This window comes from Larus michahellis, chromosome 2, assembly GCF_964199755.1.
Source record: "Larus michahellis chromosome 2, bLarMic1.1, whole genome shotgun sequence".
NCBI lineage: Eukaryota > Metazoa > Chordata > Aves > Charadriiformes > Laridae > Larus > Larus michahellis.
The window spans coordinates 118,492,780-118,509,229 of NC_133897.1; the positions used below are offsets into that span (position 1 = coordinate 118,492,780).

The window sequence follows — 16,450 nt, forward strand, 5'->3', positions numbered from 1 at the left end:
ACAGGGCTCTGAGCAACCTGATCTAGTTGAAGATGTCCCTGCTCACTGCAGGGGATTTTGGACTAGATGACCTTTAAAGGTCCCTTCCAACCCAAACCATTCTATGATTCTGTGATTCTGTGATTCATCAGTGATGTGTAAACTATAAATATCCCAGGGAGGTAGAGAAGCAGTGAAAGACGTGCCCCACCTAGTCACAATTACCGGGCATTCTTTTATTATGGCCTAGGTAAGCCTTGTTCTTCCCAGATCTGGTATTAGCAAGGCCCTACCTCTGCAATTCTCACCTTGACTTTGCTTGGGTAATGCAAAGTACAGGGCTGTCTCTGCACACAAACACCCTGTTTTTAGAGGATAGAGCAAAACAGCATAAGTAAGGAACTGAGTGTGGCCTAAACTGGCGGGAGAGGGGGGCACTAACTGGTAGACCAGAGGCCAAATCCAGCCCACAGTATGAGCCTGGCTAACCTGCTACATTTATCCTCAAAAGACAAAGTCAGCAGACAGAGTGCAACAGCTGAATGGTCTCCATGGCACCAAGACAAATTCAAGCATCCTATCTGGTTTGTAAGGAGGTGGCCCAAAACAGACATTGAATTTCCAGTGCTGAAAGGTTTGGTCCATCCAGGCCTACAGAGACCTCTGACATGCCACAATAACGGACGTGATGGAAATGGCAGGGTAGGTGATAACAGCATTACCGTTTTGCAGACCATGTGTTAAAAAGCTCTGAAAATCTGTATGCATGTCAAATATGTCCTTTGCAGACAAAAGTATACTTTACATTACACCACAAATTCAGCATGTAAAGCTTTGAAATAGTGTAAGAAAAAATTTACCAAAGAGCAATGTAAGCATGTAATACGAATACTTTTTACTTTTTACTTTAGTGCAGTATCATTTTCACGCAAAACATTACAGTGATAGATCTCTGTGTTTCTTGCAGTATTTCTCAGTAAAGGGGAAGACTCAGGCAAAGATGATATATCCTCCTACAGCAAAATGCAGAAGCAAATTTGAATTCTTATAAGTTACTTACAGTGAGGGATTAAGAATGAAGATATACATTTCTGACAGTGTTGTTTATCATGAATAACTTGAATTACATATTAAGTAACTGCTATGCAGCTTTGGAATTATTTTGAGTTATATGAAGGGAAGTTTCTGCTCTATCTATATTTTTAACTATTTTTATTAGGAGATATGAATGTGTGGCAAATTATTTTGTTTACATGTAATTTTATAGAACATTTCTTCTTAATATAATTCAGTTCAAAGCTTGATCCATTCATATAAGAGGCCGTGGGGTCAAGGCCCAACCAGGTAATATTTAAGAGACTAATACAAAAGACTTATTTCTGAAAATTAAAAACGGAATAAAAAGACATAGGAATATTAAGTCATTGTTAATGTCTTTTTGAATCAAAAACTACCAAAACCAGTTTTCTTAGTCAGTGCTTCTACAGTTGTGCTAAAGTAATGGTTTTCTTGGGGCAGCAGGACATTGCTTTGACATTCTGCTCGTTTATAAAACTGATAAATTTAGCCAAAGAAGATTGAAGCGGGCATGGCAGCAATCTTCATGCCCCAAAAGGTGTCTGTAAAGGGAAAGAAATAATCTCTTTCTGTGAGGGCTAAAGATAAGAACCACACTGGTACCGCATCACCAGATTCGGCTACCCTAATGACTCCGTGGCACAGGCCTGTGTTGTGCCTGTCCTACGTTGTGCACAACACAGGTTGTGTGTTAGGACCTGGGTCCCCACCCTCCTCCAAACGTCTGCCCTTTAGCTGGGGACTTTCTGCAGTTATGAATGCTGGAACAGATTGTCTTGGGAGATTGTAATGTCTTATGTCATTGCAGGTTGTTAAGGACAAATTACATGAAATTTGGCTGACAAAGCTGATTCTTTCATGCCTGAGAATCGATGAAAGCTGCTTTTGCTGGGCCTACCTTGGCAGCGTGGGCTTTGCTAGATGTGTAACTGTTATGGTTTGAGGAACCCACAACAATTTATTGTCGTTTAGACAGTTATTCTATCATCTGATGACGCCCTCCCCATCCAGGAAGGGGAATCAGGAAAAATAAAGGAAACCTGGGGGTTGAAATATAAACAGATTTAATAGAATAAGACTAAATAATTAACATTAATAATACTAAAGAACCAATATGGATACTGATACCAACATAAAATATACAAGGATTATACTCATCCAATTCTATCAGTAGGAAGCTCTGCACTCCCAGCAGTGGACAGCAAATGTCACTGTGAGCGCTGTGGCTGCAGGGGGAAGGGAAGGGCTCAGGGGTCCGGCACCAGGGCAAGAAGTTCTCAGGATTGCAGCCATCAATGGAGAGAAAGCACTATACAGCAAACTTTCTAGTTTATATTGAATGTGACATTCATGGTATGAAATAATCCTGTTGGCCAGCTTGGGTCAAGTGCCCGAGTCTTGCTCTTCCTCATCACTGCACCTGTCAAGGCTCAAAAACACTGAGACCTTGAAACCCACATACCATAGCTGGCTATGAAGTAAATACTTTCACAAATTTCTACACCAGAGTCTTCTAAAAGTGCAGTTTTCCCAAGCATTAGATGGCAACCACCTGAGGAGGTTTCTAGGCTTCCTTCCTGTTGGGAAACTTGCTTGAGCAGATGTTAGATAACGACTGTATTGTAGCAAAACACCATCCAGTTGCCCCTGTCCTGGAAAAAGGGCATTTTAATCACAATACTATTTTCCAGATAAACATTACATGTAAAATTGAGGTGTAACAGGTGTCAGATTGCTGTCTAAAGAACAAAGTTAAAAGTTTATCAAGAAGTTTTCGTTGGGATATGGTTGAGGCATCAAGACGTATACCTAACCTTGAATAGGATGTGAAATGAAACAGTGTGTCTTATGTATTCTTTTGCAGTTACCAACTTAGACATAAGATAGCAAAAAATATAACTTCTGGACCAAATTCAAGCCAAGAGTGTATCCCAAACTAACCTTGGATAACTGTAATGCTAAAATACACACTCCTTTGTGAATAATGAGCATGCTAATCAGGTAGCCTCCCTAAATGTTTTAAACATGAGCTTAGATCTGTGTAGAATCATAGAATCGTCAAGGTTGGAAGGGACCTTTAAGATCATTCAGTCCAACTGTTAAACTAGCACTGCCAAGTCCACCACTAAAACATGTCCCTGAGCACCACATCTGCGTATCTTTTAAACACCTCCAGGGATGGTGACTCAAACACTTCCCTGGGCAGCCTGTTCCAATGCTTGACAACCCTTTCAATGAAGAAAATTTTCCTAATATCCAACCTGAACCTCCCCTGGTGCAACTTGAGGCCGTTTCCTCTTGTCCTACGGCCTGTTACTTGGGAGAAGAGACCGACCCCCACCTCTCTACAACCTCCTTTCAGGTAGCTGTAGAGAGCGATAAGATCTCCCCTGAACCTCCGTTTTCTCCAGGCTAAACAACCCCAGCTCCCTCAGCCGCTCCTCATAAGACTTTGTTCTCCAGACCCCTCACCAGCTTCATTGCCCTTCTCTGGACATGCTCCAGGACCTCAATGTCTTTTTTGTACTGAGGGGCCCAAAACTGTACATAGTACTTGAGGTGGGGCCTCACCAGTGATGAGTACAGGGGGACGATCATTTCCCTGGCCTTGCTGGCCACACTATTCCTGATACAAGCCAGAATGCTATTGGCCTTCTTGGCCACCTGGGCACACTGCTGGCTCATATTCAGCCGGCTGTCGACCAACACCCCCAGGTCCTTTCCTGCCGGCCAGCCCTCCAGCCACTCTTCCCCAAGCCTGTAGCGCTGCATGGGGTTGTTGTGACCCAAGTGCAGGACCCGGCACTTGGCCTTGTTGAATCTCATGCCATTGGCCTCGGCCCATATGTATAGTTAGGAGTATAGCATGTGTAGTTAATGAATGAATCATTATTGACCCATCAGCTGTATTTTGTCATCAATATTGGGCGGTTTGAAAGGTGAGGTGTGCTACCTGTTGTTAAATGCCCGGGACCTGATTCCACAGAACTGAAAGAAAAATACGTATTTCGACTCCGTGTGTTGATTGGCTCCCGCACACGGGGTGAAGAACCCTCATTTAGGGACAAGATGATCACATACGAAGTATTTAATTTTGTATTTACAGTGAGTTATGGGATGGGGATCAAATTCATTTGTTCACTTATGGGGTGGGTTACTCCTCCTCCCCGCCCCCTGCCTTCTCTTGGTTACGTCCTTAGATAAAAGCAAACGTCACCTATCCGACGTCATCCTCTTTGGTTTGCTATCAACACAGCTCCGCGGGCGGGCTGCCATCGCCCTCCCACCAGGCGCTAGCCATTAGCCATGGCGGCGGCTGCGCCTCCTCCCCCAGCGACGCTTCATCCTCCGCTTCATCCTCCGCCCTACTGACATCACCGGAAAAGGCGGGCGATTCCCCCGGCCGCCAGCCAATGGGAGAGCCTGCCGGCAGGTGACGGTGAGAGAGAGGACGACGGAGGGAGAACCCGGAAGACTCGGCATTCGGAGCGTCGCTGCCCTGAGGGAGAGCCCCCCGTCGCCGCCGCTGTCGCCGCTATCGCCCGCCCTTACATGCGCAGATGGACCCTGTAGGAGTTGCCGCCGCCCCCCCCGAGGCCGGGCCGGGCCCCGCCTGGCGGAGCAAGGTGAGCGCGGGCTGGGCGAGGGGCGTTGGGCCCAGCCGCCGCCGTTAAGGCCCGGCCCGGCGGGCCCGCCGGGCCGGGCCTTAACGGCGGCGGCTGGGCCTTGCTGCCCTTCTTCCCTCCTTCTGAGGCGGGGGGGCCGGGGGGTGGGTGCTGAGGCCGTCGAGCGGTGCCAGCAAAACCAGGGTCACGGTTATTTGGCGAACGGAGCGCTTTTGGCTCCGCTGCCAAGAGCTGGAACGGGGCATTGGCGTGGTTCCCAGCTCCCGGAGGTTATCTTCGTGGTAGAGAGAGCTGCTGTTGGAGCCTGATAAATGAGTGGCTTCGCTCCACGCTCTGTTTGTTGGTGAGCAGGGAGTTGGATCTCAGTGAGTTTGGTTATTGGGAGAGTGGGTCACGACTTGGTTGGGATTCATCGTTCCCCAACCTCCGCCCCCCCAGCCAAAGTTGTGTGCCTGCTTCTGCATTTTTGAAGTGGTATTTATGATGGCTGTCCTCTCGGGGCTCTAGAAACCGGGGAGGAAGCTGTGCCTAAGCCATTAATATTGTGTTATTCCAAGAGAAGTTTTACATGGTCTCTGTGTACGCTTGTAAGCAAACTTTCTGGGAAGGCTTTGTCTCTGTCTTCAGGAGGTACTGACAAACTGACTCTTCCCCCCTCCCGTTAGTAAGTAACCATCAACATCCTTTCAATCACAGTTCTCCCTACTGAGTTTATGGAACTGCTCCTTGAGGTATCGTCTGTGCTTTAGTTCATCATACTTCTCTAAGTATCCGTAGAAGACAAGCTCTTATAAGATTACATGAGCTTATTTTAGAGATAGTGATTGCTAATTATCCTGATTATTATGTTGCCACTGCATTTCTCGTTGACATGAATAAAATGCTTATTTACAGTGTCCGTGGGGAGCCCCTAATACAACATCAATATCATGTTCCCTTGCTGATGTAATGAGTGAACAGCTGGCAAAAGAGCTGCAATTGGAAGAAGAAAATGCTGCTTTTCCTGAAGTTGTTGCGTAAGTTTAAATCCTGGATTAGTGACCTTCGTAGTTGTGAAGCCATCTTTTATCTCTTGTGCATTTTCTTACTGTGCGCTTAAGGTGTAGTGGTGTAGGAAGTGCTTTGCCTATTGCCTCTTAACTTTTGCTTCTTCAGTTCTTTTTCCATGAAGATGGCTTCCCCAGTTAAAACTCTTCCTTAGACTTTCTTCTCAGTCACCTTTCCCTCTTTCTTGATATTTTCTTCACATTGTTTTGGGTGCTTAAGGCAGTCTGTAAGCTGTGTTTTGAGAAGCGTTGTCAGAATTTTTTTTTTCTTCCCTTTTGGAAACTGTTACTAACAATGTACAATGTTATTTCTAGAACTGTCAGGTGTATCACCTGTATCCTCCTCATACCTGGGAGCTCTAAACGTAGGCCAAGAGCTTACTAGTGCTAAGCTCATACAAACTTTGCCTGTGGTCTTTCCTGTGAAGCAGAGCAAAGCAATGCTGTTTTGTTGGTTTCTGGGGTGTTAAAATGGTTTTTATTTATTTATAAATATGTATATACACACATATACACCTGTATATCTTCTTTTCACTTTCATGAAGGGCATCTTAAAAATAGAGCCTAATGCTTCTTGCAGAATGGTAAACAAGTAAAAGTTTTAATAATGTTTGCATTGTAAAGGAGTAGAAAAGAGAAATTAAGTCATGCTCTATTAATATTTAGTGTTGTCTTGGAGGTGGGGGGCAGACAGTTGAGATCCACTAGTTTCTATGCAGGTGTACGTGAGTTTTTTGTACAGAGTGATGAAATGGTATAAATCTGTTTCAATTACTGTGTTTAATTTTTTAAATTTCTGTTTTCATTTTACCTAGTGTTGCTGAAGGACCGTTTATTACAGGAGAAAATGTTGACACTTCTAGTGACCTAATGCTAGCTCAGATGCTGCAGATGGAATTTGACAGGGAGTACGATGCACAGCTTCGGCGTGAAGAGAAGAAGATCAATGGAGATAGCAAAGGTACACTCAGAAGAAATATGGAGATATTCTTGGCACTCTGCTTAAGTTGACAGAGCTGTGAGGAAGTAGGAAATTCCTGATAATCACAGACCTGCTTATTTGTTTTGTTTCTTAAGTCTCTATATCCTTTGAAAATTATCGGAAGGTGCATCCCTATGACAGTGACAGCTCAGAGGATGAGGTTGATTGGCAAGATACCCGTCATGATCCTTATAGAGCAGGTATGTGGCAGTTTTAAACAATGCAATTCCTTAAGTTAATAGACCTAAGAACATGACATAGTTAAATCAGGTTTTTTGAATGTCAGGAGACATACCAGTTGTATGCAAAATCAGGTCACCTAAACGGGAGGTGTTATGCAGGAAGTTGGGTGGGTAACTTCAGGCTTCTGTCTGCCAGTATGTTGGCTTTGGTGGCTGAATCTAGTAAAATAACTATTGTACATGGAAAGTATTGTGGGATATGCATATCTGTCATCTACATTTGGTTAGGGGCATCTGCACATAATATTGAATATCCCTGTCTTTAACACACCAAAGTGTGTCTGACACCCCAGAGAAGTAAGTCATAACACAGCAAAAGAAGCTGTCTTGTTTAGGGTAAGATCATACAATGAAAATATTTTATTCTGTTTAATAAATAAAATTATGTTAGTCTTGTGGGCATTGTGGAGTCTTTATAAGCATTAGTTATGTCTGCGTAGGTGTAAAGTTAGATTTATTTTTCTCACTACTGGCAGATAAACCTACTACAACACCAAGAAAGGGCTTTATAGGAAAAGGAAAAGATATTACTACTAAACATGATGAAGTGGTATGTGGAAGAAAGAACACTGCTCGCATGGAAAATGTAAGTGAAAACTTCCTTATAAAACTGGAATGCTGTAATTCAACCAAAGAACTAATGCTTGTCCATCTGTGCAATGCAGTGTCTGGATTAGTTATTCAAATTGGTAGTCTCAGTTGTGCAGGTTTCTTGTTTAATAATAGCTTGTTAAAGATCACGATTCAAGAATTTACATAGAACTGTTTTGGCAGAACAAAACTATCAGCAAGTTTCATACACAGGCAAATAAAACACCAAGGCTGTTTTTGAAAAGCACAGCTGTCGTGTAACCTACTTCTTTTTTTTTTTTTTTTAACTAATTTTGGCTGTTGATCCAAGTAACTCATTTTCAGTCAGTTTTTTGACTTACAGCTTTTCCGTCTGTTTATCCATAGTAGATACCTTCTGTTTTCTTTAATATAGCTGGTACAACTTCTGCAAATAAGGAAATGCTGCAAGTGTTATTTTGACAGGATGTTAGGTAATTTCATATCAATTTGGGCAGAACTTTGAGTTCTGAGTTTAGAGCAATATGTTTTTTAACATAGTGACAACATTATGCAAAGTGGGTTTCACATAGGTCATAATCTACCCTAGGTTTTTTGCAAATCAGAGAAATTCCTGCTTGTGCCAACTCTTGGTGTCTGCTAGTAACAATGCTTAAACTTCAGTTATTTCTACTTGCAGTTTGCACCTGAATTCCAAGTTGGGGATGGAATCGGGATGGACTTAAAGCTGTCAAATCAAGTCTTCAATGCCTTAAAGCAACACGCGTACTCTGAGGAACGTCGAAGTGCAAGGCTCCATGAAAAGAAGGAGCACTCCACTGCTGTATGTTTTTAATAAAATCTCTCTGTATACTTTTTATCTTGTGTAACAGCTGAACACTGTTTTGGTAATGCCTTGAAACATTCTGTTTTTAGTAAAACAGTTAAGCAATATTGTGTTAACATTGCTGAAGGAGATGGTATCAGCCAGCTCCTACTAGAAAAAAGCCTGTCTTTATTTGAGCTGCATTACTGTGAGAGCCATATCAAAATAAGAGCAAGCAGCTTCCATTTTTTTCCTCTTTGTCTTTCTAAACTTGTCTCTTAATTTCTAGGCAGTTTATTCATTGTAGCTGATTATTTATAGAAACCATCCAGAGGACTAATCCTCTGCAGTTGAACCATGTGGCTCCAAATATCTGTTGTCTGATCAAGTTTCGGGAAGATAATGTGACCAAGTAAAATCTGACTTAATAATTTAGGAAGTCAGTTCATGTGTTTTATGGGTGAGTTTAGAGCAGGAAAATCCTGGTAAATCTGGTAAATCTTGCTGTGGACTTCTTCAGCTTTGTGTGTTTTGCTTTATTGTTACTGATATAAAAGGAGCATAATATTTGGGACATTGTGATTTACGGTTTGTAAAGACTTCTTGAAAACACTATAGAAAGTGCTCTCGGGACACAGTCTGTACTTTATGTGTAATTGATAAAATACTGTGTATGCTACGCAGCTGACAAAGTACCTGAGAGTATTAAATCTTAGTATGACAGTGCTGGAGCAGTTTTGTTTTGATTCATGTGTTCGTTTGGTTTGTGTTGCATTTTTTTTTTCTCTCTACCAGTTGAGAGAATGCTCTTAATACATTATTCTTTCCACCTAGCTGAATGAATACTTGTGGTATATAAATACTCTAAGCTCACTGTAAAGCAAAGAATTATTTTAATGATTCATTTCTTGCCTGTAGGAGAAAGCAGTGGATCCTAAAACGCGTTTACTTCTGTACAAGATGGTCAATTCTGGAATGCTGGAGACCATTACAGGCTGTATCAGCACAGGAAAAGAATCTGTTGTTTTTCATGCGTATGGAGGAAAGTAAGTATATTGTTTGTTACTGACAGTAGCTTTAAGTACCAGAGATTGTTTAAATATTTTTGTGGTTTCTGCTTTTTAAAACCATCTGCACTTTTTTAATTCCCAAGACTTAAAAGTTTGTATTCATACACATGGAGATAATAATAAATTCTGAAAACCAGATGGTACCAATTGTAAAGTAACAAAAAAATCCCCAGTTTCCTCCTTGGAGAGCATTTAATGAACGGGGGGAAATCCACTATAGCTTTCTGTGGAAAAACGTATACTCCTTTTATAAAAAAAGTCTTGAGATTCGGAGGAACTCTTTCCACTGACCTGCCGCGGACTACAGAGCTGTCATGATGAGCTTAGGCTACCTGAAGATTGTCTTTCCATATGGATCGCTATATTATCAGCTCCATCTGTGCAGTTCAGTGGAGGTGCTGTTTATTACTTTTGGTTTACCTTGAGAATAGTGTTGGGATGCTGTTTACTTTGCAAGTCGTGCAAGAGTCCAGTTTTAAAGACTACTGCGCTGTGGAATGACTGTAGTACATTAGTAGTGATTGTAGTGCACTGAAACACCACTAGCTTAAAGTGAGGTAAGAAAGAACTAATAAAGCCCAAATACAGGTAGCCCATTTAGAGATGTCAAGAGAGAGGTAATTTGCGGGTGGGGAGAAAAGATGCTTTTGTTTGTTTTTTTAATTTATCTTTGCTTGAATGATGTTCAGGAGTGTTCTTTTGCTTAGTATTACTCAGTAGGCAATATCTTTGTGGTGCTTAACAAAACATTGTGATACTACCATCATTGTTCTACTGCAAGACTTTTCTCACTTGTAATTTCTTGACGCAAGTACATCCATTAATAGGGCTCTTATTAGCTATGATATTTAAGTAAAATAGTAACAAATTGGGACATGGAACCTATTTGGTAAGCAACATATAATCAAAATGCTAAAACCTGAAGTTTCATATATAAGCTTAATCATAGAACTCTTATAAATTTAACTTGAATTGGCTTCCAAATTTGATAGAAAATCAGATCTTTTCCTCTCTTATATTAAAAATTGCTATCTCTTGCAATGTTAACCCCTCCCCAACTAAAACCATGCATTTGCTTGTAAAAATGTGAATAGTTAACTTTGTTATATATTTGACTTTTTCCACGAGAAGTGCAACTGAAGATAAAGTTATACCTCCAGAATGTGCCATCAAAGTGTTTAAAACAACTCTTAATGAATTCAAGAACCGTGACAAATATATTAAGGATGACTACAGATTTAAAGACCGCTTCAGTAAATTGAATCCACGAAAGATTATTCGTATGTGGGCTGAGAAGGAAATGCATAACTTAACAAGGTAAAGGGAAAAAAAAAAGGGTAGTTGCCAAATGTCCTCGGTTTCTTATTCTCTGTTTAAGAAAGATACACTGCGTCTGGGTAGAAGTTTAGATTTGATTTTTTAGGCTAAATAATATATAACCTGGCACAGGTTGAGTAAGCATCTGGTTTCGTACAGTTTAATGAATTGTCAGCATCTTCAGGGATTTGGCAGCCGAATTTACAAGCCCATAAAGTTAACAGGGTCTACCTGTAAAAGTAATTGGTTTTCAGTGGGCGTTTTCAGACCTACTTATGACTTTAAGATCTGAATTTTCCTATGTGAAATATATATTTTCATTCAGTTTTCAATTTAGTCTATTTCAAAGACTTTTTGACTCTAGATCAAGTTTCTCGCACAGCTCTCTAAGACTGGAAATGAGCAAGCAGGAACTGGAGCTGCAGGGTTTTGGGGGTTTTATTTTGTTTTTCTTAATCAGTATCTGTTTTCTGATCCACAGAATGCAAAATGCAGGAATTCCTTGTCCTCAAGTGGTTATCCTTAAGAAACACGTCTTGGTTATGTCTTTCATTGGCCAGGACCAAGTCCCAGCTCCTAAACTAAAGGATGTAACGCTTAGTAGTGAAGATATGAAAAAGGCCTACTATCAGGTTCTTAATGTAAGACAATGTTGATTTCTCCTCTAATTCTGGGTTGTGTTTTCTTTTAGGGGAATAACTTAAAGGAGAAATCAGCATTTATTTACTTTTCAGGGTGCTTGCATCACTTTCAAGATACAGAGTCCAAAGGCTTATTTTGCTGCTGTTTAATGTGTGACTTTAAATAAGAAATTATGCACTAAAAAAAATTAATAAATTTAATCTTAGTCTGAGTAGAAAATGTGCTGAAACTTGGTGACAAACAGATACTTGGCAGCAGAGGAATTATGAGCAAGTAGTCCTCTTTTTAGAGAAGTAGTATGTGGTTTAGGAAGTTCTCTGAAGTCTTTCTGGGCTTACCAAACAACTTAATTTACGATGCTTAAGCACTCTCCAATGATAAACCCCTCTCCACCCCCCTTTTTAATAAATCTAGAAATCGGAGAATGAATTAGAAGATTGCATGGTGGATACTTTACTTCCGTATTATCAGCTGTAACTGGTTCAAACATGTACCTGCTAACTGTCCACTTGCTATTAGCTTCCTGTAGACATTAAAAAAAACCAACCAACCCAGCAGCTTGATAATATGAATGGTCTGGGCCTGAAATTTTGAGACCAGTAGAGCAACACAACCATGTTTTAAGTGAATATGCATACCAGTTAGGATTCAGTACCTAAAACTGTGAGACTCCTTTCCTGTGTGATAGGAATGACAGGTATATTTAGAGAACGTGTTTACAGATAGTCTCGTGCACTTGGACTGGTTGGCAGAGCTGATATGAGTTTACCAGACTGATTCTTCTGACTTGCCAAAGCTAAGCTCAGTAATAAAAGCTTAGCTTGATGGCAGTTTACCAAAACTGCAATTCCCTGTGTGAAACTTCGTTGACGACTTGGAAAAAATGATGTAAATTGGGTGGGTGAATGGGGAGAGGCTTTTTTTGGTGTTATAGTCGTGAAAACGATATTTATTTGGAGTACAGCGTACTTCATTCATTAATTTGGTTCCTTGCAGATGATGCAACAGTTGTATAAGGAGTGCAACCTGGTGCATGCAGATCTGAGTGAATACAACATGCTTTGGCATGATGGGAAGGTGAGCTGCTTATTCATGTGGGGAGAAAAGGTTTCATCTGATGTGAAATGTTATTGCAAAGTGAATTGCTATCTCCCTGTGGATACAGGTCTGGCTTATTGATGTCAGTCAGTCTGTGGAGCCAACCCATCCTCATGGACTTGAATTTTTGTTCAGAGACTGTAGGAATGTGTCACAGGTAGGTCCTCTTCATCTGACAATCCTCTGTTATGCTGAATGTTTTCCAAGATAAAAATAAATTCAGAAGTAACTAAAAATCAACGAATACAACTCTGTTTTTAAAAAAAAAAAAAGATCACCACCACCTACATATAAGATTACTCTTGTATATTGTCCGTACTGATGGTGTTCTTTGAAAGGGAAAAAAGTCTTGAAGAATAAAATGGTACCGCTAGAACTTAAAACTTCTTTCAGTTATTTTCATTGGTAGGTCAACAAAAACAAAAATATCATTTTGACTAAATATTGTAATTGTAACTTGGGGAAGGAAAAGGAGTGTTTTGTTTTGTGTAGAAAAGTGTTTAATGTGTGCTTTTTTTTTATTGACTAGTTCTTCCAGAAAGGAGGTGTGGCAGAAGCACTTAATGAGCGTGAACTCTTCAATGCTGTCTCAGGTTTTAATATTACAGCTGACAATGAAGTAGACTTCCAAGAAGAGGTACAGCTTTATCTGTGTCTAACATTTGAATTTGTTAGCTAGGAGCTATTCTAATACCTTAATTTTCCAACTTTAGTTTGTATGACTAGTGTGTGAGTGCAATTTCAGCAATCATTCTGCATCTTTTTTTCTTTTCTTTATGCTCGATAATTTCAACATAGTAAAAATGTTTTCTGAAACTCAGATTGACAGACCTCTCCACCACTTTTCCTGATCTCCCTGCTTTCAAGTATAAAAGGCTTCATGTTGCATATGATTGCTTCTTTCAGTGTTAAGGAAAATATAGTTATCTGTTTTAGTTTAAAAGCTAGCTTTGTTTTCTTTGCTTACATGTATTAAAGGTTGTGCAGAGGAAGGAAGGCTGGGTTAAAAATAATAATTGTTCTACTGCTTATTTATAATTTTTTAGATTTTAACTTAACTTGAATTTAAAGTTTAGTCTAGCATTATCAATTTTCAAGCCTAAAATAATGCTAATAGAAATATGGACTAGGAATCTTCGATCACCTTTGGCTTTTAATTTTCAAATTTTAGCTGTAACTCCTCAAAGTGTGCATCCTGATACCAGACATTTATAAAAATAAGTTGTCAAATGTCCCATATTTCCCATATTCACTAATTAAAGTAAGGTCTACATGTCAGTTCTAATCAATTCCTAATGACAGCGTAGGCTTATGTTAGCCCAGCATGTAGTAGGTGGGAGCTTGAAATTAGTTAACTCCTGGGACAGCTGCTCAAACAGAGGGAGAGGCATAAAGGGAACACAGTGTCACTGTTCCAAGATCCTTCTGTATCAGTGAAGCAAAAACTAATTCCCTCACTGGCTGTGTTGTTAGTATTGGTGTGGGGGGTCAGTTTTGTTGTTGGTTTACATCATCTTTCTTGCTTAGAAGTTTTATGGGAAAGACTTATGTTGCTGTTTACATCTAGGTGAATTTGAGCAGCCTATCCCTAAACTTCAGATTTTGACTTTAGTCACTGGTAACTAAACCTGTCTCCTCTGGAGTACAATAGGAAGTAATCCAAATATAACAATCTGAAGATAATAAGCTACCTTAGTTGTTACGTTGATTGCACAAAACATTTAAGTATAACTGTCTTCAGCGTATACCATTAAAAGCAATTGCAGTGGATTTGTAATTGTAATATTACTTGGAATTTCTCCAATGCTGATGGATTTGCTGAGTTACAGTAGAGGTGTTCAGAGTTGGAGAAACGGGTGCTTTTGTACTTCGGGGAATACGGCTGGAGTCATAAGAATCATCCAGTCCTCCTGGCAACTCATGCATTTCAGTTATACAGCATGAAACTATAAAGGAGTGCTACTCCTTTTACTAATTTTCTGAGAACAGAGGTTTCAAACTATATTTCCAAAGTATATTGCCCCATACATGTGACTGAATCATTGAAATAGAAATGATCGGTCATCTGAAGTTACCTTTTAACACTGTTCAGAAACATTCTGGTGTAGTCATGGTTTTATGATTTCAGCATGGATTTATTTTTGGCTTTCTAGATTGAAGCTTTGGAGAAGATGAATGAAGATCACGTGCAGAATCATGGAAAGAAACTCTCAATGTTTTCAAGCGATGGAGACCCACCTATATATGATGAATAGCACTGAGTGCATAGCTGCTAACGGAACGAAACACAAATGTACTGCTTCTGACTATGTTGGTGCAGTGGTAAATGTCAGCTACCAATGTCAAGGGAGAGTGGTTGACTGGGAATACCAAAATGGAAAACACAGTGAGCATACGGTGATGCCTCGGTGGTTTTATTTTTTAACTTAGCCCACACTTCAGGCTGGCACTGTGAGAATGGACTGTCACTACCTCTTCAGATAGTCTGGCAACTTCAACAATTGCCCAGTTACGTTAGACTAATGTAGCTGAGGTGGTCATATTTTGCATGATTCAGAGCTTATTTGTTTTAGTTTTTTAAAAAAATTATTTAAAAATCATTTAGATCATCTAAAGTATTTAGTGGGAAAGCAAACAAGGGGAATCCCTCTCTTTCTCCTATTGCTGCTTGAAAAACTAATTAAAAATTGTATATGGACGTGATGTCAGCAAACCTTTAATCCTTCTCCACCAAGGGCAAAATGGAAAGCCAAACTATGTGCTGCCATAACATGAAAATGTTAATTTAACAAACCAATGTCTTTATATATGCAAAAGTCTGGACCTTTTCGTTTGAAGTACACAGAATGTGGCTCTACCTCTGTAAATACAATTGGGTTTTACGTGAGAAACAGATTTGAATCCAACCAGCAGAGGCCGTCTTTGGTGATGGGCCAGGAACATCTGAGAGCTGCATCCAAGTTGTGTAACAAAGAGTAAGTTCAGTTAGTTTCACTTTTAATACATAAATTGTTCCAAGAACTCAGTGGAAAAAAAAAAATCTCTATAATAATCCTGTCTCTAACTGGAAATTCTGGGTAAAACATCAAACATTCTTACTGACCCCAAAGATGCTTATAGACTATGAAAGCTAAATATTGGTCATCATTATTTTTCAATGAACCTTTTTGCATACAAGTGCAAAAAGAATACTCAAATTGGTCTTTTTCTCATGCTTTTATTCTTAATCTCAGCCTCTTTATTTTAGCAAGTTCTAAAAATCTAGGCATGTTTCTCTCCAAAACAACACATTTAAAAATGAACTGATGTATTGGGATGGTTCAGAATTAAGAAATTCTGATCAACTTCTTTTTAATGGATTGCTGTTTCTGATGCTGCTCTTTATCAAGCAGAATATAGTGTTGCTACACATGACATTCTCACAGTGTGCTGTGAAAGTGCTTTTTTTATTATTTTTTTTTTTGTTGTTGTTGGAAAACTGGTGGTAAAGTAAAAACTCAAGATCTTGTGGTGCTTTTGCGTGGTTCTTCGCATCATACAAGCCTTCATTGATCCTCAGTGCTGCACTAAAGCAGTGCTACGGTAGGACTACGCTAATTCATTAAAACAATAGAAAAATTACAATTTTGGTGGGTACTACATAAACAGTAAACAACCTCAATGTCTTTGCCAGTTTCATCCCAGTACTTGGATCCTCTTCCCTTTTCTAAATTAGACAGTTGTCTTGCATTTACCCCTTACTTTTGAAATAAAGGAACTTAGGTATTTGGGAGACTTAAGTCTATTCCTAATTGCTCAGTGAAATAGTTCCCCAATAATGATATTGGGGAAAGAACAGAGGTACTGAGAGGGAGGCGCTACGGTTACCTAACCCCTTCAGGAAGACTGAAAGCTTCTGTTAAATACAACTGAATCTTCCTCAAAGCATTCAGAGAAGGCTTTTAAAATAAAAGCATAGTCCTGTTCTAGGCTTATTAGAAGTTTCAGTACTCATTT

At 39.8% G+C, this 16,450-nt stretch overlaps 1 protein-coding gene across 2 annotated transcripts; it reads left to right on the top strand.

Moving 5' to 3' along the window:
• The first annotated feature begins 4,336 nt into the window (after positions 1 to 4,336).
• Positions 4,337 to 15,961, top strand: RIOK3 (RIO kinase 3). Of its 2 annotated transcripts, none has more exons than XM_074576842.1 (13): positions 4,337 to 4,682; positions 5,577 to 5,698; positions 6,544 to 6,689; positions 6,806 to 6,910; positions 7,429 to 7,538; positions 8,202 to 8,345; positions 9,246 to 9,373; positions 10,529 to 10,714; positions 11,196 to 11,355; positions 12,353 to 12,433; positions 12,522 to 12,611; positions 12,984 to 13,091; positions 14,608 to 15,961. In XM_074576842.1, the coding sequence occupies exons 1-13, from the start codon at positions 4,617 to 4,619 to the stop codon at positions 14,707 to 14,709; spliced, it is 1,548 nt and encodes a 515-aa protein (XP_074432943.1). In that variant the 5' UTR covers positions 4,337 to 4,616; the 3' UTR covers positions 14,710 to 15,961. The 2 variants fall into 2 exon arrangements, with proteins under 2 accessions (XP_074432943.1, XP_074432942.1); XM_074576841.1 differs by having other exon boundaries at positions 4,478 to 4,682; positions 10,526 to 10,714.
• Positions 15,962 to 16,450: the final 489 nt, after the last annotated feature.